This window comes from Bos taurus, chromosome 12 (assembly GCF_002263795.3).
Source record: "Bos taurus isolate L1 Dominette 01449 registration number 42190680 breed Hereford chromosome 12, ARS-UCD2.0, whole genome shotgun sequence".
Lineage (NCBI taxonomy): Eukaryota > Metazoa > Chordata > Mammalia > Artiodactyla > Bovidae > Bos > Bos taurus.
In genome coordinates, this window is record NC_037339.1 from 29,726,487 (window position 1) to 29,753,619 (window position 27,133).

The 27,133-nt window shown below is 49.0% G+C and overlaps 1 protein-coding gene across 2 annotated transcripts in view; it reads right to left on the bottom strand.

Annotated features, from left to right (window-relative positions):
• B3GLCT (beta 3-glucosyltransferase) overlaps window positions 1-26,475 on the bottom strand; it is a 118,093-nt gene extending 91,618 nt beyond the window's left edge. The window contains exons 1-3 of one of the 2 annotated variants that reach the window (XM_059892231.1): window positions 26,121-26,475; window positions 10,410-10,459; window positions 4,310-4,349 (exon numbers count right to left, since the gene is read on the bottom strand). In XM_059892231.1, the coding sequence (XP_059748214.1) occupies window positions 4,310-4,349; window positions 10,410-10,459; window positions 26,121-26,193 (163 nt within the window). In that variant the 5' untranslated portion in view covers window positions 26,194-26,475. Of the gene's footprint in view, window positions 1-4,309; window positions 4,350-10,409; window positions 10,460-24,919; window positions 25,635-26,120 lie in introns of those variants that run through there. The other variant, XM_059892230.1, reaches the window with a different exon arrangement.
• Window positions 26,476-27,133: the final 658 nt, after the last annotated feature.

Here is a 27,133-nt window from a genome sequence, read left to right on the forward strand (position 1 = left end):
GCAGCAGCCCTGAATGGGTGACTGGGAGGTTTATCAGGCATTTCTGAGAAAAGGATGAAGAGAACAGCCAGTGATGAAGTCAGAGAGAAAGGCAGTGTCAGCCAGGTCAGATCAGGAAGAACCTATATGCCACACAAATAGGCTGCATCTATAGATTCAGTTCAGTTGCTCAGTCGTGTCCGACTCTCTGCAACCCCATGGACTGCAACATGCCAGGCTTCCTGGTCCATCACCAACTCCTGGAGTTTACTCAAAACTCATGTCCATTGAGTCGATGATGCTATCCAACCGTCTCATCCTTTGTCGGGTCTATAGATTAACAGCTTTCAAACTGGGGAAGGGCCCCAGAGTCACCTGGGACCCCAGACAGCAGAGCCTCCCCAGGGGACATGACGAGGGCACAGAGCCCTGGGGACCCCAGGGGGCCCTTTCCCAATGGAGGGAGCAGCGGAGGTTTGCAACAGCAAGTGGAGCACAGGGCACCAGCAAAGATTACAGCTAGAAGTGGCTGCACAGTGAGGCAAGGGACGGACACATAGGGGAGTTACCTGTATAAGGCAAGAGAGGAAGGGGTACCCAGGTGTGCCCGGCCCTATAGCCCTGATACAGTGAGTGACAGATGCCCGCATTCAGCCCCACCCCGATTCCAGACAAGAACCCGGGGAGTCCAGTCTGATTATGTGTTTGTGCCCTCCCAGAGTGGAGTCCCTGTTTCCTTCAGTCCTGTGGCGGGCCTGGAATCAAATTCTGCCGGCCTTCAGAGTCAGACTCCCTGGAGATCCCCAGGCTGGGGAGCCTGGTGTGGAGCCTAGAACCTTCACACAAGTGGAAGAACTTCTCTGGCATTAACGTTCTCCAGTTCGTGGGTCGCCCACCTGGTGGGTATGGGGTTTGATTTTATCGTGCTCGCATTCTTCCACCATCTTGCTGTGGCTTCTCCTTTGTCCTTGGACATGGGGTGTCTTTTTTTGGTGGGTTCCAGTGTCCTCCTGCTGACGGCTGTTCAGCAACTAGCTGTGATTTTGGTTCTCTTGCAGGAGGAAGGAAGCGCACAGCCTTCTACTCCACCATCTTGAACCTAGTCCAGTTTAGTTCTTAAATTCCTGCTGTTCTTTTTCTTTCCAAATGGGGTGTTTTCTTTTTAAAAAAATATTTATTCTCATTTATCTGGTCTTAGCTGCAGCATGTCTTGTTGCAGCACTCAGGATCTTTAGTTATGGCATGTGAAGTCTTAGTTGCGGCATGTGGGATCTATTTCCCTGACCAACCATAGAACACACGTGCGTGCTAACTCACTTCAGTCGTGTCCGACTCTTTGCAACCCCATGGACTATAGCCCAACAGGCTCCTCCTCTGTCCGTGGGATTCTCCAGTCAACAATACTGGAGTGGGCTGCCATGACCTCTGCCAGGGGATCTTCCCAACCCAGGGATGGAGCCCAAGTCTCTTATGTCCCTGCGTTGGCAGGCGGGTTGTTTACCACTAGCACCATCTGGGAAGCCCAGTTGAACTTCAGGCCCCCACATTGGGAGGGCAGAGTCCTAGCCACTGGACCAGCAGGGAAGTCTGTCCTGCCGTTCTTTGTATCAGCACCAAGAAATACTTCCTGATATACATCCTAAGCTCTGCAGACTGCGTTCATCGCATGTTGACCAAGTCCAGACCCCAGGGCTCACCTCGGGAGCCGTCTTCTCTATTCACGTGGCTCAGCCCCCCAACTCTTAAGCTCCCACAGCCTGGTCACTGGAATCAAATAAGACGATTCCATCCCTTTGCTGATACTTCCTGAAACCCACTGTGATCTGCCTTTTGCAAACACTGTCACAACTCAAGACAGACTGTCATTGTCTCTCCTCTAGGAATGAGCAATAAATGGGCAGCACACCAAATGCCTGACAATAATGATGAGTGTGACGGGTGAGAAGGGGCGATAAAGACATCCATCACGGGTGCGGAGAGGACCCAGGCAGTGTTGAAGCGGACAGAGGCTGCGGAGAGCTTCCAAGAAACAGAACCGGAGAGGGCTACACAGGAGGATTAACTCTTCTGTGCAGGTAAAGCAACCCAAGGTTCTTGGAGTCTCATTTCTGAGTATACACCATACCAAACATCACATTACGTGCTAATCTGTAATCTGTCTCGGTCAGAAAGTAACTAGAAACATGGACTTCCACACGCTGGCATTTTTCTGATGAGAAATCAATGTGATGTTCTTCAGACAAAAGCTACATGACAAGCAGCCTGTGATGTGAGGCAGAGATACATACACGTGCACACCTACACACGCACACACACACACACGGAGAGTCACACAGTGATGCTGGCCAGAACAATGGTCACTGGTGAATGTACGGACTAGGCACTGGATCAAAAGAGATGAAAAGACCACCCCACCCTTGGAGTCGGTCACCAGGCCCTGTGGACCATGAGACCGCAACGGGGTGTGGATTCTGCTGGGTCAGCTGCTTTAGTAAACCCCAACCCCACTCCATCCCACCAACTCACATTAAGGGTATGGCAGATAAGCCCTCTGGGTCTTTCTTCAGATGAACAGACACCAAGTCAAGTATTACCAGCTCTGCCATGTACAACTGCTAGAAGGCAGATTCACCTGCTTGGGGAGCTTCCCAGGTACGCTGAAAACTCACACTCTAGACCAGCACCACCATTCACTTAAGAACCACCTACAGGCTCCCCTGGTGGCTCAGTGGTTAAGAATCCACCTGCCAAAAAAAAAAAAAGAATCCACCTGCCAGTGCAGAGGATACAGCTTTGATCCCTGACCCAGGAAGATCCCACAAGCCGCGGTGCAACTAAACCCACACACCACAACTACTGAGCCTGTGCTCCAGAGCCCGGGAGCCACGGCTACTGAGCCCACATGCTGCAACTACGGAAGCCCACACACCCTAGAGCCCACGCACCACAAGAGAGCAGCCCCCGCAGCCACATTAGAGAAAGCCCAGGCGCGACAACGAAGACCCAGTGTGGCCTAAACTAAATAAATCAATCTGAAAAAAAACATTTGCTACAGGAGGCCCAGCAGTTTCCACACACACACACAAAAAAACAAAACAAAACACGGAGGGGATATATGTATACCTATGGCTGATTCATGTTGAGGTTTGACAGAAAACAAAATTCTGTAAAGCGGGTATTCTTCAATAAAAAAGTAAATTAATTTAAAAAAAAAAAACAAAACACAGACAAATGCCCAAACCCACCAGGGTTGGCTGCAGAGGTAAAATCTCTATTTTAATCTCCTGAGGAGTGGCTGACCACGCAGGGTATTGTCGTGTTGTCATGTAGGGAAGACAAGCAGCGCATCACTGTGGCTTCTTAAACACGGCTACTCTCAAGACCCCAAGACTCTAGCCCGCACCCCTGTGGTCCCTGTACACCTGGGCCCCAGCACAGCTCATCCTACCCCCGCCACCCAGCAGGGCCACTACCACCTTCCAGACTCCTCAGAATCCAGGCCCAGGCAACAAGGACCTTACGAAGGAAAGTGTGTCCCTTTCCCCTCGTCCAAGGTTCACCTCCCGAGTCTCCATCACCTGTCCTGGGATGACCCACGACGACCAAGTACACACACTTGGGGAAGAGACCCAACATACAGAGGCCAGCCTTGCCCTCCCGTCATCACCTAGAGCCTGTTTCCCAAAACTGAAGCCAGAAAAAAAAACACAACAAACTCACGGTCACAACCCTGACAATGCTCACAATACATGGGGGAGAAAGATGGGTTTATAAGGCAGTGAGTGCAGACTGGGAGCTGGTGGGACTGAGAGACATGTGCAGCGTCTGCAGAGAAGCCAAGAGCCGCCTCCGCCAGAGGATTTGACAGAAGACGTGGTCACCACGCTGACCCGCAGGGGACAGGCTGCCTTCAGGTCAGCAGTGGTGCCCCGGCTCCAGGCAGAGGGGACATGAAAAAGGCCACAGCTGACCCTTCCTCCCACTAAGTGTGCGTGCGCCCCTGAGAACAGACTCTGTCTCCATTACCGCTGTACTCCTTACAGCAGCCCCCCAGCACGGAAGTCTCTCTTTACCAGCAGCTCAATACACTGAGGCTGAGGGAAATAAATCCAGCTCATGAATTATTACTTCCAATATGTTCATCTGAAATGTGTTCTCGTGTCTTCGTGACGGTAAACACTGGGCTGAGCAAAAGATGAAGTATTTGGCCAACAATATTTATCACATAAATAAAATCAGAAAGAAAAATTCACTTCACTGAAATGTAATTTACAAGAAATAGCCCCTGGATATCAACTCTTAAGTTAAAAAAAAAGAAATCGTTACTCACCTATGTCATTTTTCTTTGATATATCACTTTTCTCCAAATTCTGTATTTTAAATAAAAGAGAAAAAGATCAATCTCATCACATTAACAAAAAACAAAAACAGCAATACATGAAATAAACATGTATGGTACATATTAACATCTGGGGGTAAGACATGGAAAATGAGAGCTTGGAAGTGCTCCTTAAAGAAACAGACAAAAATTAAGGCAGGAAAAGCAGCAATAATATATTTCTGCATCAGAACAGAAGACTCCTATGGGGCCGTTCATCTCCTACATGATGGTGGGCAAGTCACCGAATTGAGCTGAGGCTCTTTCTTCTCGTGTAAAATGGTTCACAATGTTCCTGGGAGATATCGTTTTAAACCCTGAAACATGGTAAGAATTACATACGCGTCAGGACTGTACCCATTCTGACTGTGTGTTCCTTGGGAAGACGGGCTCTACCAAACACCATATTTATCATCTGGGGGGCTCAGACATGCGCCCATCAGCAATGTCACCACTGTATTCTCTCCTACCTGAGAAGCAGCTCTGGGGGGAGGGGGTCCACCTGGGGCTCACAAGATTTCCTGAGCACGGAAGGGGCTCTCAGAGCTGCAGAGCTTCAAACACAGAAACGTGGACGTGGGCACGTGAGCACAGATGTACCTGATCCTGATCAAACCAGCTCCTCAAAGACTCCTCCACAAAGCGCAGAGTGTCAGCAGCTAAATCTGCCATCTTCACTGTCTCCTCTGGCAGAAGGAATTCTCCCTCTAATTGCCCCTTTCCATTTTCAACCACCACACGCTATAATTATGACAATTGGACGGTGGCAAATATCCTTCCATTTCCCTCACGACTGCAACAAGAAATGCAGTCGTGAGCTGTTACCAACAAAACATCAGCAGCTTACAAGCCAAGATACTGCCACCGAGACATGTCCTCTCAGGATGCAGGAGGGACTGTAACAGCAGACGGGGGAGCAGCCACCTTCGGCAGCGTTTTCTGAAATTCTCTGTGTCTCAGGAGTAGAAATAACAGTGAGTGGAGAAGAACCTCAGAGTTATGTACTGATCTGCTTGCCCCACCTCGGGGTCAAGTGACACTTGACCTAACGATGATAAAACACATACTTTTCAGAAGAGCCGCTAAGAAGACTGGAAGGCTCAACCACTTCCCTAAATGTGCTCAACCAGGGCCAGGCTAGCATCCTAGGCCGGCACATGTGGACTCACTACCTCTCTGGCCAGGAGCGCGGCCTGAGCCCGGGGACGGAGCCCTCGGCTTCCCCTTGGCCAGGCTGCCTCCTCCTTGCCAGGCCACGCCTTTGGCTGCTAGACACGGATTATAGAAAACTGGAAATTTCAGATCCAAAAGTAGCACTGGAATGGATAAAGAAACTGTGGCCTCTTGGTACAATGGAATATTAATCAGCCTTAAAAAAGGAGAGAATTCTAGGACTTTCTTGGTGGTCCAGTGGTTAAGAATCCACCTGCCACTGCAGGGGACACAGGTTCGATCCCTGGGTGGAGAACTAACATCCCACATGCCACATGGCAACTAAACTTGTGCACCACAACAAAGAGCCCACAGATCCCGAGTGCCGCAACTAAGACCCGAAACAGCCAAATAAATAAGTAGATTCTTTTTAAAAGGAAGGTAATTCTGACACATGCTACAATATGGATGAACCTAAGGACATGATGCTAAGTGAAATAAGCCAGTCATAAAAAGATAGAGACTGTATGACACCACCTACGTGAGGTACCTAGAGCTATTAAATTCAGAGATGGAAAACGGGGTGGTGGAGGGGCAGGGGCCAGGAGGGGATGCAGAGCTGTGGCTTCATGGGAGGAAAGTTTCAGTTCTGCAGGATGAAGAGAGTTCTGGAGACTGCTTGCACAACAGTAGGAACATACTTAGCCCTACTGAACTGTGCACTTAAAAATGGCTAAAATGGTAAATTTTATGTGTCTTCTACTACAATTTTCTAAAAATAGCATGGGAGATGATCCAATCCAACATTCCCCTTCTGCAGATAAAACAAAAGAGGCTCGGAAAAGGCACAGGATTGGCACAACATCTAACAGCCATTCTAGCCACAGGCCAGGACTGAAGGTCTTTGGCCCCTTTCCAGCGTTCCTTCCTTACACCTTCCAGTAATACATGCCCAATCCTCCCCCAGAGGCACTGTTCAGAAAACATGCATCATGAGATGGAAACATACTTTGAGAGTAAGCTAAAAGATATGCAGAGTACATCATGCGAAATGCTGCATTGAATGAAGCACAAGTGGGAATAGAGATCACAGGAAGACATATCAATAACCTCAGATATGCAGATGACGCCACCCTAATGACAGAAAGCGAACAGGAACTAAAGAACCTCTCGATGAAGGTGAAAGAGGAGAGTGAAAAAGTTGGCTTAAAACTCAATATTCAGAAAACGAAGATCATGGCATCTGGTTCCATCACTTCATGTCAAATAGATGGGGAAACAATGGAAATAGGGACAGACTTTATTTTCTTGGGCTTCAAAATCACAGCAGATGGTGACTGCAGCCACGAAATTAGACGCCTGCTCCTTGGGAGAAAAGTTATGACCAACCTAGACAGCATATTAAAAAGCAGAGACACTACTTTGCCGACAAAGGACCGTATAATTAAAGCTATGGTTTTTCCAGTAGTCATGTATGGATGTGAGAGTTGGACCATAAAGACAGCTGAGCACAGAAGACTTGATGCTTTTGAACTGTGGTGTTGGAGAAGACTCTTGAGAGTCCCTTGGACTGCAAGGAGATCCAGTCAGTCCATCCTAAAGGAAATCAGTCCTGAATATTCATTGGAAGGACTGATGCTAAAGCTCCAATATTTTGGCCACCTGATGCATAGAGCTGACTCATTAGAAAAGACCCTGATGCTGGGAAAGATTGAAGACAGGAGAAGGGGATGACAGAGAACGAGATGGTTGGATGGCATCACCGACTCGACGGACATGAGTTTGAGCAAGCTCCGGGAGTTGGTGACGGACAGGGAAACCTGGCATGCTGCAGTCCATGGGGTCTCTAAGAGTCAGACATGACTGAGTGGCTGAACAGCAACAGCAAAAGTATTCATAATACCTACAACAAAAGCCACCTTTACCGGAAGTTGAACATAAAAAGTATCCTGAACTCAATGATTCCAGCCAAGCTGGAACAGGAGCTAGACTTTCTGCCAGATGCCTTGGCAAAACCAAAGAAAATCAACTGAAATGCCACAGCTTCCTGTTATTAAGCACTGCAGCTCTGACTGCTGGATACAATAGGTAGGAAATGACTGACCATTTCAAACGGCTCAATTTGTAAACTGTAAAAATAAAATATCCAAGAATCGCCTGATTTAGGTGAACTGAAATGGAACCAAAATGGTCTTCATTAATTTCCCCTTTGAGAAAGAAAATTGGAGTAAATGAACTAATTGACAGAACATTTAAATTCTGTCTCCAGCTTTCCTTGTGAAAAGGCTTAGTTCTTCCTAAGAAGAAACACATGGTTTATTTTATTATCTCTTCTGCTGTGTGTTTCTAACACCATCAGTATCCATCAAAACGTGCTCACTATCAAAAGTTCTCTAGGTCAACGGAACTGCTACTCAGACAGGAAAGATATCTGCTACCAGGACACGCACCCCACAGACAGCTCCTACCCTAGCCAGAAAAACACAGATCTAAGACAACCTTCAGTGCAGCTTTTATCTTTAAAACACAAGAGATTTGAACACTTGCAATCCATATATGTGATGCTTAGTTTATAAATCCTTCATTAAAAGAAGATTAAAAAAAAAAAAGCCTCACAAGAATTTGCTATGAAATCTTTTAAGTAAAGAATTAAACTGGCATCTTCAGCTTGATCACAACCGCCCACCCACCCCTGTGTGGAAACTTCTTGAAAGGTTGCATGGGGCCTTTCTTGCTGTCACAGCAGGTAAACGTGTAAATAGGGACGGGCACTGCTCTCAGTGGCAGACACACAACGTAATCTTCAATCTGCCTTTGTGAGGGCAGTCCTGTTTCAGATGAGGGAACTGGACATGGGTGTGTCCACTGGGGGCCAGGGTGGGAGAAGGACCGTGAACCACAGCAGTCTGGCTCCAGAGCCTGGCTCCACGCCTATGTCCCACAGGGCCCAGTGTCACAGGCCAGCACAGGATGGAAGGCAGGTCGAAGTCACCCTCAGAGCTTGGCTGAGGCCATGCATAGCATGAGCTGGGAAGGGCAGGCTCCACGGAAAGCCGAGGTGGGCCAGAATTCAGCAGAGCCAGGGCCCGGGGAGCCAGGAGATGCACCTGGGCCAGAGGGCAGGCCCCGGCCGGGACAGCAGGGTGACGGCTGCCTCAGGATTCCCGTGAGGAGCCTCCTGACACCAACCAGGGAAGCTGAGTGACTTGGGGAAGGCCCCCAGCTCTGAGCAGGACTGGCCTGGTTCTAGGGAACCAGGGCCCTTGACTACAATGAGCAGTGGGGTGAGCAGGAAGGAGGGCGGCCTTCTGGGCCACAATGACGGCTCCCAGGTGTGCTGAGGGTGATACGCCAAGGACACCCCAGTGAGCATGATTACTGTCAAGGGCCTTAAGTCCTGTCTCAGGTTCATCTACAGACAGACTTCAGACAACCTTGGACAAATCGATTCTCCTCCGTCTCCCAGCCTTGGCATGGGCTACAGTAGACATTTCATCACTGCCTCTCCTCAGGGGATTAATGGCTTTTTGGCTCTGTAGCCAAGCACAGATGGGGTTAATGACACTTTTCAAGGACTTTAATACCTTTGCATGAAAAAAATGACACTAAGATATAGGACTTACCTTATCTCTACTTATATTCATATATGTATTTAAGGCCAAAAATATACGTATTTCTTCTTTTGGAAAGATGAGTAAAAACCTATATTTGAAAGTATGTGCTATAATTCCTAAATCTATTATACAAAATTTTAATTCCCTATTAATAACCCTTAAATTCATAATGAGCTTCATTATAGCCAAACAAACACGTGACAATGCACAGGACAACGTAATACAAAAATACAGCATGAAAAATTCACGGAGTCTGCAAGTGGATTCTGACCTCACCTTTTAATACTTAAGTGACCTCGATCAACTCACTTCTCTAAGCAAGTATTTTCTCTGCTCTGTATGCGAGTATCTGCTTTGCTTAGCAATAACACGACCACTGAGAAAAGCAAACCAAATTAAACGTCTGAAATGCTTTATTAACCATAAAGAATCATAAAACCATAAGGAATTATTATCCTCATTTCCCTTGTGTGGGAACCCCATGGTATAGTTAGAACAGATCACACTCTGTTGGTAAAAGAAACATTCTATTTAAAAACACTTTTATACTAATTGTGGGGCAAAAAAGAGAGTCAACTGAGCCTTAATTAATGCAACAAAAACAACTCATATTTTAAAAAATATTCTCTTTCTCAAATGCTAAACTGATCTAATGCAACCCCAAATGGCAAAAGTTAGATGCAGTTCTTGAATGCAACCAGTGATGGGAGAGGAGCAGCTCTGAGATTTGGAAAAATGCTGTTCCCCCGCCATGGGTCCCCCACGTCTTCATTTCAGGTTCTGACTCTACAAGGAGCCTGGTGGTCACCTTTGGGGTCTCAGCCAGTCCCCAAGATGCCCTTTCACATAATGTCACCTCAAGGTGAGGAGCACTCAGGGACTTGTGACCCCGACACAGCACACGTTTCATAGGCTGGGAAAACTAGGTCCAAGATTAAGTCCATGGGGTCTCAAAGAGTCAGACACGACTGGGCCACTGAACAACAACCTAAGACGTGGAAAGACCAGAAAAAATCTACAGTATCCAAGTTAAGACTTCTAAAATGTCTAGCTCCATATCCGAACACCTTTTTTCTTAAGATAAAATTTAAAACCAAGTGGATCTGCCTTAATAAAGGTTTTTTTTTTTAAGCAAGACTATCTGTGAGTTGCTGCTGTGGATTCAAAAACCAATGTTGACCAACATTTCATTAATTCATTGAAAGATGAAATCATTATAGCTCCCATTAAAGAAAAGACAGACAAATCTCAGACAGCAAGAATAGATTTGGTTTTAGAATTAGTACCTTAGACTGTCTGGCCTCTTTCTTCACATCTTCAGAAACCAAAGCAAAAGCTAGGGGGGAAGGGAGAAATAAGAAACATTTGTACATTAAAATCAGCAATTAAGATTCATTCTCATATTCAACAGTTTTGCTTAAAATGGAAAAAAAAATTATACTTTAACAGAATAAATTTTGCTCGTTTTAAAAGCAGCTGCATTGCTGCAAACTAGTACCGAAGGCCGCCTTTCTCCAGACCTAAGAGCATCCACTGGTGTGAAGTCAACAGGCTCAGGTTCCCAGCGAAGGAAACACTACATCTAAAGAGGATACCATTTGTATCTGTAGCTATAAACCACAAGACAGAGGCATACAGAGTACAACTTCCTAGAAACCTGAATTCTGGTGCCTTCCAAAGCAAAGGGGAATTGCTGAGATTCCACCAGGAAGAAGTGCAAATTCCCACTCTCACATCCCTGTCAGAGCCCGGCGGGCAGCGGAGCGAAATCTGGGGCAAGCTGTCCGCCTCCGTGGATTCGGGTCAGTGCGGTGGTACACAGGCTCCTCCAGGCACGTGGGGAGAGTTACCAGAACCCGGCTAAAGCCATGGCGCCAGGGGAGAGAGAGGAAGTAGAATCATTCCCCATTTAGAATGACCTTGAGTCGGAGCCCATATAGACAAAGATATCCCCAGAGACATATCTAGGCTCTACATTAAAATAATAATAATAATCTGACAGTAACACGTGGGAAATAGGAAGTAAAATAATAAACCAGTCAGGAAGGTTAACCAGACAAAACCATAATACCTTAACTTTACAGTGCGTTTCTCCTGAAAAGTTAAGAGGAAGCATTTCAGAGTCTGCTTTCTCCAATTAGCGTTCCCAAGAGAAAACAATGTTGTGGCGCAGGAAGGTAGGAAGGGATGGCCAGACAATTCCAGGGAACAACAGAGCAGTGCAAGGCGCTTGGGGGTGGGCAGGACAGGATTCTAGGTAACGGAGAAGACCCTGCTCAGAAGCAGGAGACAGGACCACCCATCCTGATGCTTGGAATCCTCCCACCCCAGTCCCAGACACCCACTGCCTCAAATCTAAAACATATTCACACTCGGAAGCAAATGACTAACGTGGTTTAATCACTTCCACTTCCAGGATGACATTTCAGAAGGCAGGTAAAATCCAGATGAACCTCTTTGTGGGCACTGAGATCCCAGGTAGCACTGTACGAGGCTCTGGAGAGTGCAGTGTCCCCCGACCCCGACACCCCTTCCCCACCCTTCACTCTGCTTTATTCTTCTCCAGAGCGCTTACCACCACTGACACCGTCTATAGCTATTTGTTTATTGCTTGTCTTCTATGTTAGTTTAATGTAAGCTTCATGAAGGCAAGAATGTGGTTTTATGCACTATTTGCCCCCTACGACAGGGGCAGCACACGGAAGAAAGTCAATAAATATTTATCGAATGAAAGTCTTCCCGAACCATCATTCAAGGGCTGTCTCCTTACACTGACATTGCCAACCCCGGAGAACAAAGGACTTTAGTGCCCCCACTGAATTCATGGTCACTAAGATCGATGCCTAATTCACTTTTTACACACACACACCCCCCAAGACAAATGCAAAGCCCAAATCATTCACAAAGTTCTAAGAAGGGAGGAGAGATTTAACATCAAACACCATTTACATTCTGCTTCTGGGTATTTAATATTTCGGTTTTGTTTTACTTATCTCTAAACTAGCAAACACATTTAAAACCCTCAAGAAGATCCCAAAAATGGATTAATAAACATCTTACAGGGAGGTTGCAACACATCAACACCCCTCAGCATCACAGAATTCTAGAAAATGAAACAGTGTGTCAACCTATGGGATGTAAAAACTGTGGTCGATCTAATACAGGACTCTTGAGCCTCAAAAATCCATCTCCCCCAACCCTGTGCATGGCATGCTAAGTTGCTTCAGTCATGTCCAACTGTAGCCCATCAGGCTTGTCTGTCCATGGGATTTCCCAGGCAAGAATACTGGAGTGGGTTGACATGCCCTCCTCCAAGGAATCTTCCGGACTCTCCTGTGGCTCCTGCTTTGCAGAGGGATTCCTTACCATGCAGCCACCAGGGGAAGCCCTCCCCCAACCTCATGGATGCCTAATTCCGAGCACAGACAGTCAAAGCTCTCTGGATTAGAATTTCCTTTTATCAAGAAAAAATAACCTTCCCAATGTAACAAATTCAGTGACTCCTCAGCTAATAAGCAGGGTTAGTCTTAACCTCATTTTTCTGCCAAGGCCAGGTAGCCTTATGAAAAAGAAGAGTGTGTCAACACAAAAGCCCTTGCCCTTCAGAACAGACTCTGTACTGAAGAAAAAGTGTCTTTAGTATGCATTGGTTCTAAATACTACTAACACATCACCTTTCATCAACAAGCAGCTAATGTTAGCTGACAGTGTTACTGTATAAAGTAAGAATTACCTTCAGGAAAGATGCTCCCCATAAATCAAGTGAATTCCACAAATCCTCCTTGTCTTTATGGAATAAAAACACCATACTTTTATTCAGCAAGGCTTAACTGAGGGAAGGGTAAACTAGATTTTAATTCTCTGCAAAAAATATACTGGCTTCCCAGGTGGCTTAGGTGGTAAAGACTCCACCTGCTAATTCAGGAGACGCGGTTCAATCCCTGGGCCGTGAAGATCCCCTGGAGGAGGGCATAGCAACCCACTCCAGTATTCTTGCCTGGAGAATCTCATGGACAGAGGAGCCTGGTGGGCTACAGTCTATGGAGTCCCAAAGAACTGGAGATGACTCGGCCACTAAATGACAACAAAAAGTTAAAATACCCTTTAAAAACAAGTGACAAAACTTATTTCTCTCCATCACTCTATGAAATTAAAAACTCCTTTTTCCCATGACAGAAATAAATTATATAATATTTAAAGCAATAACATAAGAAATGCAGTTACTTGCACGCATAACAGCAAATCAGAACATGGCAAGATAATCCCCGTTAGATGAATATTAAGAAAAACACTAGTTGGTTTTATCTTTGCATTTCCATAATCTAAATAAAGCAAATCATCAAGGAACCAAATGCATTTTGAAGGCACAGGATACGCTATCTCATTAACAAATCCAAATATAAAATAATGAATCACTGACAGAATTCCTACCAACTTCCCTGTTGGCTCAGATGGTAAAGAATCTGCCTGCAACGCAGGAGACCTGGGTTCAATCCCTAGTCCAGAAAGATCCCCTGAGAAGGGAATGGCAACCCACTCCAGTATTCTTACCTGGGAAATCCCATGGACACAGGAATCCATGGGTCACAAAGAGTAGGACACAACTCAGCGACTAACACCTTACCAACAAAATCCCAGCTTTTGCACTTTGTGGAAATGCAGGAAAAAAACGGTGCTGACAGAGGAGAAAGTGAGAAAAATTAGCGAGTGAGGTAAGAAATTATCTGTCACCTTCGACAACCGTAACAAGAATACAGAGTGGGACTCTCCCACAGCAGGAGGGAGGCAGAGACCCCAGCAAGGAGGGGTGGCTGCCAGGGGCTCAGTGTTTGCTGTTTGGCTTCATACTAATTTCCAGATTCAGTGGGGGGAAAAAATATTCTTGAAAGCTTGGTCTTAATGCACACTTGGAGAAATATTCTAAAAGGTAAATCATGCTCTTCTATGCCAAGCGGCTGTTTAAAAAGTAATTTTCCCTTTTCTATCTTCAACATGCATTCCTGTAACTGCTACAGGGAACTATATTTAAAGTGCAAATCAGGGCAGGCAATAGAAATAAGACCTTTCTCATGATAACTTTAGATAATTCAAGCCAACGAATGTGTGTGAGCACATCTACCCCGAGAGATACATCAAATTTTACAGCGATCCCGGGCCTGAGATTTATAGGCTAGCCTCGGCCCTACAGTGTAAGAAACAGGAGAGGAATTAATTTCGATGAATTTAAGCAACACTAATCAACTGTCTTCCGTCCATCCCCCCAGGGGAGGGAGGAAGCAGGATCAGCCCAGGCAAGAGAAGACCCCTGAGCCTCCCGTCTCTGCTTTGTTCCCGTACCCAACTCACCCTCCCAAACTCTCCCTGTAACCTTTATCACAGAAACCAAATTAAATACCAAACATGGAAAGCACCAAGAGGCTAAGTGGCCCCCTCAGAGGTGAGCTGCCAGGATGGGAGACCTGTGGGATGGGCAGAAAGGGTTTAGCGAAGGTTCAGCAGGACTGAAGGCTCAGGAGGTGTCCGTGGAGGAAATAAACGAGCACCATGGGACCAGGCGGTCCTGGGCCCCCACCCCAGCTGTCTGGGACAGAGCCCACCCCTGGCGCCCCCAGGCTCAGGGCTTCCCCTGGTCCGTTCTCTGCTGTGACCTACTTCACATAACAGGATTCAGTGGCAAACCCCGCCCCAGGCAGCCCCGGCTCCCTAGGGCTTCCAGGTTTAATTCCAGCTCCTCCGAAGGGGCCTGGACTCCGGGATGCAAGGCCTGCAGCCAATTTAACTGGTTCCCCGACCTGCTTTGAAGATAATCCCTGGCAGCAGACGGAAGAGAAACAAAGGCGTCTGCCCAAGCACCTGCATTCCTCACGCTCCTCTCACAAAGCCACTGTCTCCAGGGTTGCGGACGTGGGGGCGGGGGACACCCCACATGGAGCGCCGGTGACTGTGCGGGGCTGAGGACAGAAGGGCAGAATCAAGGCAGCTGAAGAGCCCATGGGTGAGGCCACGCAACACACCACACGGGCTCAGAATGGGGCCTGCCTGGCACGTGCTGGGGGCTCTGGGTGTGAGCAGCCACTGTCAGTATCTTTATTAATGTATGCTTTCGCGTGTTCAACAGAAAATCAAAGAGGGGCTGCCTGAGTTAAGCACCAGGCTTTATGCTAGGAGCTGGGTGACGATGACAAAGCAGCGGCTCCCCAAGGAGGTCTAACCCCACAGACAAGTCCTGTGTCAACTGCCAAGGGCAGATGGGCGCGCTCTGACGGCACCGCCGCCCAGGGAGCCCCTGAGAAGGAGGGAGGGCAAAGCACCAAGCAGGGCAGCAGAGGCTCCAAGCACAAGAGGAGGAGGCCTGGAAACAGGCTTCTGCACACAAAGCACATCCAACCGTCCAGCGCGCCCAGAGCATGGGCACCTGGGGGGCGGGGAGGAGTGACCTGGGCATGGACACCTTGGCGGGGGCCAGGGTGGGGGTGTTGTGTGACTGGGGCCAGGGGTGAGGCTGGAATGGCAGGGCCATATCCTGAAAGGGGTCAGTCCGGTCTTACTCTGAGTGCCACCGAAAGCTTTCTGAGGCTTTTGAGAAGGGGGATGCCATGCTGAAAGCTGTGCCTGAGACCAGTTTCCAGAGACAGCGTGTGGGTTGGGCTGTGGAGAGACAAACACACACACACCAGCCAGAAGGGAGCTGGAGCCAGACTTTGAGAGCTAAGGGACCTAATGAAGGTGAGGCGACTCCTGGGCACAGCAGGTGGGGAGCCAGAGTCGTGCTGAGGTGTTGAAGCAGCAGCATCTCCAGGTCTGGAGACGGACCCCACGAGTGGATGAGGGCAGGGAAGGGCCGACGGGGAGACGAGCACAGATGACTCCAGGATTCGGATCCAAGCGACAGGGTAAGCCTGGGGTGCCATTCAGATGCTACGGGATAAAGGACAGCGAGCAGACTGTGGGAAAACTCAACGTGGTTCCCCGTTTCCCGAGCTGCTACAGGGGATTCAAGTGGCAACACCCCCATCGTGGCCTGGTCCCCAGTGTGCAGAGGCATATTCAGTGTCTCCGCGGCGTGGTGGAACCAGAGCCACAAAGCTGGGTGCTCAAGATGGGAGCAGGGGAACCCCAACATCTCAGGGACTAACTGCCAAGGAGACAGAAAGGCGTGGCCAGGCAGAGAGAAGGCAGGCGTGTGAGGTGTTTTCTGAGCCCTCTCCTTAAGGGCACCTGAGAAGGACGGACAGAAGAGCTAGAGACTTTTGCTCAGGGACCAAATATAAACAGCAAACTCTTGGGAAAAGAGATCCCCTGCTTTGGGGACGACACCAGCGCCATTCCAACACCACGGCGGGTAGAGAACATTCAGGGTCAGGAACCTCTTCGCTGTGTTCCATGGGATTCCCAATCTTTTCAAAGGATGCAGCCAGTTGGGAGAAGTCAGGAGAGGCAAGGCTCCCCCATGGCAGGGAGCACAAAGACCCCACTTTCCTCCTGCCTGAGCCCCCCGCTGCCCACACTGGATCTCACTCCATCTGAAACACGTTCCCTTGTTTCCTCACAGAAATCAGCGGGAAATGGAGTCTGGAACACAGACTTTCCCTCACTCGGCAGCGACATTTGCCAGGACCAATATACTCCGCATGCCAGAGGGTTAGCATATGTACAGGAAGGACAATAAACAGAGGGGGGAAAAGAGAAAAAGGAAAGAATTATATATTTTAGGAAGGAAAAGATCTCTTGCTTCTTTGATTCATATCTCATTTAAACAGATGATATGAAAACCCATATGCCACTCAGGATCTGAAAAGAAGCAAACTCCAACTCAAACAGAGTTTGGCGACGAAGTCATAAGCAGGCTCCACAGGCGGAGTCGTGGGTGAGGGCAGAAGAACCCTGTGCACACACCCCACTCCCCAGAACACCCGGAAGGGGTCCGGGAGAGCTAACATGCAAACACAGGAAGTCAGAGCTCCGTCTAACTCCCTTTACACTGCTGGAGAACATTCAGCAGTCAACTGCCAGGCTCGTTTAATGCCTGACTTCTACTATCTTAGTTTTGAAATATAAAATGTGGGTCCCAGGGCTTCCTGGTGGCTCAGTGGTAAAGAATCCGCCGGCCAATGCAGGAGACACAGGTTCAATCCCTGATCCGGGAAGATCCCACATACAGAGCAGCTAAGCCCAAGGGCCACAACTACCGAGCCTGTGCTCTGAAGCCGGGGAGCGGTCACAAGAGAAGCCACCGCAATGAGAAGCCCGTGCACTGCAACAACGAGGAGCCCCCAACCAGAGAAAAGCCTGTGTGGCAACGAAGACCCAGCACAAAACAAGTGGGTCCCCAAAAGCACACCGGTCAGTGTCGCTGAATCCATGGTACCCACAGTCTGAGACATTCCAGGAACTCATCTATAGTCCAAAAACCTTTGATCCAACAGCCCACTACTTCAGGTTTTGAGACTCACGCTCCAGGTACTAGAGTCCCTTCAGTAGCATCTATAAATCTGCCAAACAATACTGGAACCAGAGGAAGACTTCTGAGTTCCAATTCTGGGGTTTCTCATTCCCTTCCCAAGAAGGCAGAGCCCCTGAATGCCAAGTATCAGGCCTCAACTCCACACTCTGCTTTCCCCGTAACAGCTCCTTACTGCACCTTAAAAGACAAAGCAACCAGCAATCACCTTTACATTCTACAGATGTGCACGGGAACCACCAGTGACAGTCCCAGTTCAGACCTGGGGGCCAGGGTGGTCCCAACAGGGCTCTGCAACGTGCCAGCAGACACAACTCACCTGGCGCCCTGTTAAAGACACAGATCCCCGGGGCCCTGTCTTAGCTCTCCTGAACCAGCAAAAGCTGGAGCTGGAACCCAGAAATCTGCATTTTAACAAAGGAGACTCTTTAAAACCCTGAAGTGTTCCCACGTGTGCTGAAGTCTGACACCCACTCAAAGCAACAGAACGCCTGTCTTTTTTTATTTTTCCCTTCCCCCAACTGGGTTTGGCCATTTATCTTCCTTTGCTTCCTTCATTTCATAAATGACAAACAAGCTCCTGCCTATCCACCCTCGAGGATCTGGAGAAGATAAATTCAGTGTGATGTGTAAAGAGCCTTGAGCTTCTTATGGGAAGCAATGATGTAAACCAAAACATATCACCTTGTAAGATCATAAAATATTCCTTTAGGAGTGAAAGTAAGTTGTATCCCTAGGAGAGACTGGCACTGCTCTAGTTGAGATGCATTCAAATCGTATTTGATGATACTTTAACTCATTTGTTTTGGTTAAACCTGCTGCTCTACATCAGGTCAGCTTTACAGATAAAGCCTGTTGGCTTCTCCAATTTTATTACACAGACATTATTAGTATTAATAAATGTTTAAATAAGTTTATGTTGTCAATCAAGGCTCTCTTCTTTTAAAAAAAAAAAGAAAGAAATGAATTCAAATTTCCCCTTAAATCTCTCTGGTGCAGACCTCTCCTCTGAGGTCCAGACCCTCAGTGGATCTCACTGCTACTGGACATGGTACCTGAGCATCTCACAGGCATCCCAAACTCAACCTGTCCAAACAGAACTCATCTTTGCCTCCCCCTAAAATTAAAAGCAAACTTTAGAAAACCGTCTGGATACTTCATGCCACCGAACTGTACATTTAAAAATGGTTCAAATGATTCATTTTATGCTATATATATATTTAACTACAATAAAACAATTTTTCCCTTTGACCACATCTGGTCCTTCTCCATCAGATCCTGTATCAGTAAACAGCTCTGCTCTCCACCTACACTCAGAGCGGGAGCCTGTGACTCATCCTTGGCCCTCCTCTCGGCCCACTTGACCAGTCAACCACCGCACCTCTGACTCTTAATCAGCTCTCGCCAGGTTGACTCTGGTAGCCTCCTCACTCGTCCCCCACGTCCACACCAGCCCCCGCCCATCCCTGCTCTACAGAACCACCAGCTTGAGTTTCTTAACACGTTAAGTCAAATCACATCACTCCCTATGACAGCCCTGCAACAGCTCCCCACCACTCTAAGGACCGAGTCCAAAATCTCCACGCTGGTCTGCAAGGCCCCCATGGACCTTCCAGCCCGCTCCCCTGTCCAGTCCCGCCCTTTCTCCACCAGCTTCCTCCAGCCAGAGCCTTGTCCTGGCCCCCTCCATCCTCCCCATGGTAGCTGAGCTCTGCTTCCCCTTCAGGTCTGAGATCCAAGGCCCTGCCTTGAGAAACGTCAGGGCTTCTCAGCCTGGCGTTATTGCCCGTTTGGACTGGAAAGCTGATTCTTTGAGGGGGGAAGGGGATGTCCCATGGCACTATGGGTTGCTCAGCAGTGCCCCTGCCAAACCACCCCCTGTGACAGTCCTGAAATCTCTCCGTATGGACAAGGATTCCCTGAGGGGGCAAGATGACCGCCCCCACCCCCACTCCCCATCGAGAACCTCAGCTCCAGATTTCCAGTAAAGCCTCATCAGTTCCTGGTGGCCCAGCAGTAAAGAATCCGCCTGCAATGCAGGCGACACAAGAGATGTGGGTTTGATCCCTGGGTGGGGAAGATCCCCTGGAGGAGGGCATGGCAACCCACTCCAATATTCTTGCCTGGAGAATCCCACGGACAGAGGAGTCTGGAGGGCTACACTCCATGGGGTCACAAAGAGTCGGACACGACTGAGCGACGGAACAATGTCCCTGAAACACCTGTCACAGCGCCCTGGACGCCACCACAGCACAGACCACGGTCCTGCCCCTGGTGCTCCTGTTCAGTGTCACCTTCCCTTTCGAGACTGCAAGCCCCATGAGGGTAGAGACAGGCTATATCGGGTTCTTCCTGCAACAACCCCAGTGTCTGGCGCATACTACATGCTCAACACCTTCTGAACAGATGAAGAAACTGAGTTTGGTTTTTCCCTTTAATACTATGTAAAACTTACTAACATGTTCTGGTAGTTCAAATCAGCCCTTACCTGGTTTCTCTGGAAGCAGCTTAGTGATCAGACCTCTGAGACGTGGCCTTAAGGGAGACTCAGTCAAGAGGTCTAATGAATCCCTGACACCTACTGTGACTTCTCCTTTATACTGGGAAAGGTGTGTGTGTGCGCGCTCAGCCCCTCAGTTGTGTCCAACTCTGTGCGACCCTATGGACTGTAGTCCCCCTCCAGGCTCCTCTGTCCATGGGATTTCCCAGGCAAGAATACTGGAGTGGGTTGACATGTCCCTCTCCAGGGGATCTTCCCGACCCAGGGATCAAACCCAGGTCTTCTGTATTGGCAGGCAGGTTCCTTACCATCTGGGCCACCAGGGAAGCCCTTGGTACTGCCTCAAGGAACTAAAAATCTGTAACGTCTGTTCAGTTCAGTTTAGTCGCTCAGTCGTGTCTGACTCTTTGCAACCCCATGAATTGCAGCACACCAGGCCTCCCTGTCCATCACTAACTCCCAGAGTTCACTCAAACTCACGTCCATCGAGTCAGTGATGCCATCCAGCCATCTCATCCTGTCGTCCCCTTCTCCTCCTGCCCCCAATCTCTCCCAGCATCAGGGTCTTTTCCAATGAGTCAACTCTTCGCATGAGGTGGCCAAAGTACTGGAGTTTCAGCTTTAGCATCATTCCTTCCAAAGAAATCCCAGGACCAGATGGATCTCCTTGCAGTCCAAGGGACTCTCAAGAGTCTCCTCCAACACCACAGTTCAAAAGCATCAATTCTTCAGCACTCAGCTTTCTTCACAGTCCAACTCTCACATCCATACATGACCACAGGAAAAACCATTGACTAGACTAGACGGACCTTTGTTGGCAAAGTAATGTCTCTGCTTTTTAATAGGCTGTCTAGGTTGGTCATAACTTTCCTTCCAAGCAGTAAGCATCTTTTAATTTCACGGCTGCAATCACCATCGGCAGTGATTTTGGAGCCCCCCAAAATAAAGTCTGACACTGTTTCCACTGTTTCCCCATCTATTTCCCATGAAGTGATGGGACCAGATGCCATGATCTTCGTTTTCTGAATGTTGAGCTTTAAGCCAACTTTTTCACTCTCCTCTTTCACTTTCATCAAGAGGCTTTTGAGTTCCTCTTCACTTTCTGCCATAAGGATGGTGTCATCTGCATATCTGAGGTTATTTCTCCCAGCCATCTTGATTCCAGCTTGTGCTTCTTCCAGCCCAGCGTTTCTCATGATGTACTCTGCATATAAGTTAAATAAGCCGGGTGACAAAATATAGCTTTGACATACTCCTTTTCCTATTTGGAACCAGTCTGTTGTTCCATGTCCAGTTCTAACTGTTGCTTCCTGACCTGCATGTAGGTTTCTCAAGTAACATCTGTAAACTATTATAAATAATGTTTCTAATGAAAAGCAAAAAAAGCTGGCCCCTAATGGTCCAAATGAGGTCAATAATTATGACTTAAGTACCAGGCCCACAGTGTTTCCCTCAGAAACACTGAACACAAGGGTCAGGACATCTCCTCCCCTCCTCTACCCACATTTGACACAGCTGCTCTTCCTCCCTCTGCTTCCACACCCTCATCCCAAGAGCCTGAATACTGGCTACAGGCAAACTCCTGGATCAAGCTGGTGACCAAGGGGGCCACACCAGCTTGGTGTCCAACAACAAAGAATCCACCCAGACAGTTAAAATCTGTGCCGGTAATATCTGAGTAATGCTGAAGAAATAAGAGAAGGGCTTAAAAATCCAAAACAGAAGAGCACAAAGCAACCTGGAGCCAGGTGTGACTCTTGGGGTCCTAACGTGTCTGATTCGCTGCCATGAAAAGAATCCAAGCAAGACCTGGCTCAGAGTGGAAAATCATCCCTGATTTTGGCAGGTGCTAAGAAATATAATCGTGACTCAGTAGAAACAGGGATAAGAAAGACAAATGCTACTATCTATTATCATTGGTTCAAATAAGCTTCTTCACAGATGTATCAATTACAATTAGGTTTGGCTGCATGTAGGTAAAAAAAAAACCCAACAACTGAGGCTTAAACAAGACAGATTGTTATCTCATGCAATACATGTGTGGAAATAGGCAACGGTGGGCTGGCACAGTGCTCCACATCTACCTGGCACCCAGGTGGTACCATCGTTTCTGCTCCATCATTGTAACTACCAGTTCTGTCTTCAAGGTCACCTCATGGTCACTAGATGGCCACCGCAGCTCCAGCCATCAGATTCACATAACAGGCAACAAGGAGGAGGAAACGGCAGAAGGCCTGCACCACTGCCGGGTCAGTCATTTTTAATAAACTTTACCAAGAGACGCACTCAGAACTCCCTGCAGACAGCTCACTGGCGACCCCTGTCTGCAAGGGCCGCTGAAGATGTCTTTCCACCAGACACACTGCTGCCGCCACCGCTCCTCCACCCTTCCCCTTATCCCCTGTATTATTAGTGTGCTCAGTTCAGTGGCTCAGTCGTGCCTGACTCTTTGCAACCCCATGAATCGCAGCACGGCAGGCTTCCTGTCCATCACCAACTCCTGCAGCTTGCTCAAACTCGTGTCCATCGAGTCAGTGATGCCATCCAACCAGCTCATCCCCTGTCGTCCCTTTCTCCTCCCGCCTTCAATCTTTGCCAGCATCAGGGTCTTTTCCAATGAGTCAGTTCTTCTCATCAAGTGGCCAAAGTACTGGAGTTTCAGCTTCAGCATCAGTCCTTCCAATGAATATTCAGGACTGATTTCCTTTAGAATTGACTGGTTTGACCTCCTTGGAGTCCAAGGGACTCTCAAGAGTCTTCTCCAACATCACAGTTCAAAGGCATCAAATCTTCAGCGCTCAGCTTTCTTTATGGTTCAACTCTCACATCCATACATGACTACCGGAAAAACCATAGCTTTGACTAGACAGACCTTTGTCGGCAAGGGCTGCTAGGGCTGCCATAATAGAAACTATGGGGGCGTGGGGTGGGCAAGGGCTTAAACAACAGAAACTTATTTCTCACACTTCTGGCGGCCAGAAGTCCAAGACCATGGAGACAGCAGTGTTGGTTTCTGCTGAGACCTCTGTCCTTGGCTTGAAGCTGGATGAGCTCTCCCCATGTCCACATACAGCCTTTTCTCTGTGGGCATTTCTGGAGTCTCTACCTCTTAGAGTCCTACTAGATTAGCCCCACCCTTATGACCTCCTTTAACCTTGTTGTGCTGTTGTTTAGTCACTAAGTCCTGTCCCACTGTTTTGTTAATGCATAGACTGTAGCACACCAGGCTCCTCTGTCCATGGGATTCTCCAGGGAAAAATACTGGAGTGGGCTGCCATTCCCTTCTCCATGGGAATCTGCCCGACCCAGGAAGAAACCCTGATCTCCTGCCTAGGAAGGCGGATTCTTTACAACAGAGCCACTTTAATTACCCCCTTAAAGGCACATCTCCAAATACAGTCATATTGAGGATCAATGCTTCAATATATGTATTTGAAGGACAAAACTCAGTCTGTAACACTGCTGATTATCTAAGACAGTGGTCACCAACTGTTTGGTACCAGGGACCAGTTTTGTAGAAGACAATTTTTCCCTGGCGGGGGGTCGGGGGGGGGATGATTTTAGCTTCACCAGGTATTTATCTCCTGCTGTGCAGCCTAGTACCAGCCCCTGGCCTGGGGCCTGGGGACCCCTAAGAGGTTTTTCGAATCAGGAAAAAACTAAGGGTTTGGGGGATAGTGGATAGACTCTGCCACAAGAAAACCAGTTGACACTGTAAGAGATGACAAAGTTCTAGTATTTTATCAAGTCTATGCCTCCCGTTTTATAGGAAAAAAACCGAGACTCAAAGCAAGGAGAAGCCACATAGTGGCTGACCCAGAGGCATGAATAAATCTTCTGAGTCTGGTCTTGGCTCTGGACTTTAGAACTGAAGTTGCAGTGACTTTTGTCTGTATAACCATCTGGGTTTAAAATAAATGTTCTTGTTGACTTCTCTGAAAGCTTAAATGAATACACTACGCTTGTGTGAGAACTAAAGTATACACAGTCAAGTCCACTAACCAGGGAATATTTCAGGTATTTTTATACTGTCTGAATTGTTCTCATGCCTTGGAAGCCTATCATGTTCTCTATTTCAACAAGAGTCCAAGAACCCTGATTTCAAGACATATGAAGGCTGGGTACCACACCTTTCTATTTCTCCCTGTCCTTCCACAACATCAAAGCAGAACGCAGTAAAAGGAACTCGTGATTTACTTCAGATTTGGAAGAACACAGCTTCCTGTCTATACCGACCATGAAATCCCCTTCACAAAACCAAATGTTTCACAGGGACCTTTTAATAGGTCTTATATCTTATTTATTGTGCTTATCTGACAATTTCACAAGGCTAAAACACATCTTTTAAGAACGTGTGGACATTTTAGTTCATTCTGAATGTCGGGTAATATATTATCCAGTGCAGACATTCCCTTTCCTGCAGTGAAAAACAAATCCACAGAGCAACACAAGTGTGCACTTCAGCCCCTATAGTGAATATATTACACACAAATATTACATTCCCAGTACAGCAGTTACAAAGTGCAGAGCTATAAATAGAACGCCAATTTCAGCTCCCACCCACCCCATTTGGTGAGGTGCAAAACGTCCAGGCAGCAGGCCAACTGATGCAGCCGGGAGTCTCATCGTCCCTCCAACCTCCCCTCCTCTCCGGGCGCCCCCACCCCAGCGATGCACTCTTCTGCTAAAGCAGATCCCCGCCAAGTTCAGTAGCGTCCCCACCGCCAATTACAGCCTTCGCAGCCCAAGGTGCCCAAACATTTTTAATTACATTGTTACTTAATCACGCGTGTGAACAATTACCAATTAATTTCACTGGCTTTTCCCACACTTACTGAACTGCTACAGACAGGCCAGGGGCACACAGTCAAGGTCCTCATTCCGAGAGTCTTAAGTCCAAGTAGAAACGGCTGCCAAGGTTCCGGTGGGCTACCTAAACAGCAGTGCACGATGACGCTACGTCTTTTCCGAAATCGCACCATTCTGCCATTTCTAAAAATCTGAAATCACTGCCTCTTAACAGGCTGGAAACAAAAAGTCTGAGATGACAACAACCCCAAGCACGCTAATAGGAATATTTTTCCTCCAAGGTTTCAAACTTGAACACACCTCAACCATGAAAGTCAATTGCAATAATTTTTTTTTTAACTTTTATCACATTATTTTATTGGGGGAAGGGGGGGCATGCTCTTGCGAGGAGCACGGAAGAAAAAATGGGAAGGGGCATTACAGCAGCAGCAGACAAGCACTGTTTGCAGAGTTCTCTAATTCTTCCCCAGGAAGATGCAGGGTTCGGAAGACTCCCTACAGCCTCCCCCGCCCCCCGACCGACACCCAGAGGCCCAGCCGGGCACCCGGTCCTCCCTTCCTGGTCAAGGATCCGGTAGAAGGGACTGGGACCCGGTGGACACCCCAGCCTAGGGGGCCCGGGCAGTTCCGCGAGAACCCCACAGGGAGCCCCGGGAGAGGTGGGGGGGTGCACCGCTGGCCGACCGCGCGGGCCGGGCGGGCGACGCGGGCCAGAGCGCGCGGGAGCCCGGGCCGCAAAGCCGGCCCGCCCGCCTCCAGCCTCCGCCGCCAGCGCGGGGCGCGGAGGGCCGGCGGGACGCGGGCGGAAGGCAAGGGGGCGGGCCCGCGGCCGCCGCTTCCCTCGCTCCAAAGTTTCTCGCAGTTGCACATTCACTCCGCGCTTCCTGTGGGGGTGGGCGCCGCGCCCTCGCGGCCCGGCCGGCCGCCCGCTCCCGGCGGAAGGAATTGCTGAGACGCGAGTCGAACCGGAGCGGCGGCGGGACCCCAGCGAGCCGAAAGAGGCCGGCCAGGGGCACCCCGCGGTCCCGGGATCCCGGAGAGCCGGGGCCGGCTGGGACGCCGGGAGAGGGCGCTGCCGCCGCAGGCGCGGCGGGGACGGGACGGCGGGGCGCGGGCGCCTGCGGGGCAAGGCAGGGATGGACCGCCTGGCGCGGACGCGGGGCGCGGGCGGCTGCAGCCGAGGAGCCCACGCCTCTCCAGTGCGCGCCCGGGCCGCCCGCTACTTACCCAGGGAGCAGGTGAGCAGCGAGAGCAGTGCCGGCAGCGCCAGGCGGCGGCCGCGGCGGGCGGGCGGCAGCATCCCAGCGGCGGGGCTGCGCGCCCTATATGGGCGCGGGGACCGGAGACGCGCGGGGAGCGGAGCTGCACCGCTGCCGCCGCCGCCGCCCCTGCCGCCGCGGCTGACCCGTCTCCGCGGCTCCCCTCCTCCCTTCCCCGGCCCCGCGCCGGCTCCGGACGCGCCCTCTGGCGGCCGGTAGCGGGAGCGCCCTTGTGCGCGCTTCCAGCGCCCGCCCGGCTCGTGGCTGTGGCCTGGAGGTCCCCCGGGGCCGGGCTGCCGATAGAGGTGTCCGCCCCTCTGCGGGGACAGCGGCCTCCTTCAGGGGTCCGACCTCTGTTTCCTGCGGTCTCCATTTCTCCTTTTCCTTCCTCGCATTTAACCTGGGCCCCATCCTCTGCCTTCGTGCGCTCCTGCCTTGCTCCATCACCTCCCTTTCCTCGATTGCCAGCAATAGGTCAGTGTCCCTTCTTATCGCCAAAGTGAAGCTAAAAGGGGGATGGGCAGCAGAGGAAGGAAGGAGAGGAAGGAGAATCGTTTTTCTTCCCTGCTAATGTACCATCTGTTATTAAAAAAAAATCAATAATTCAACTCTTAATATTGTTGGCACCAGCAGTTCTACTTTGATGAAGGTGTTTTTAATCAGCTCAACTAATTTACTTCATATTCTCTTTTGAAAGGGAGTGTTGCCAATAGCTTAGGCCTGGAATTTGGCTTTTAATTGAAGTTTGTGTAAATGTAAGTTTAAGTGTTCACCATAATGGAAGAGGAAGGGTGTAATTTTATTCAAAAGTCTTATTTAAAAAATAAATTACATTGGAACCTTGGCAAAGTCCCCCAGGTGGAACACACACACCCCTCCACACACACACACCCCTCCACACACACACACAAACACACACACACGCGCCCGCCTCCCCCGGAAACTTCAACCCACTGTTGCCTCCCAGGAAGGAGGCAGGAC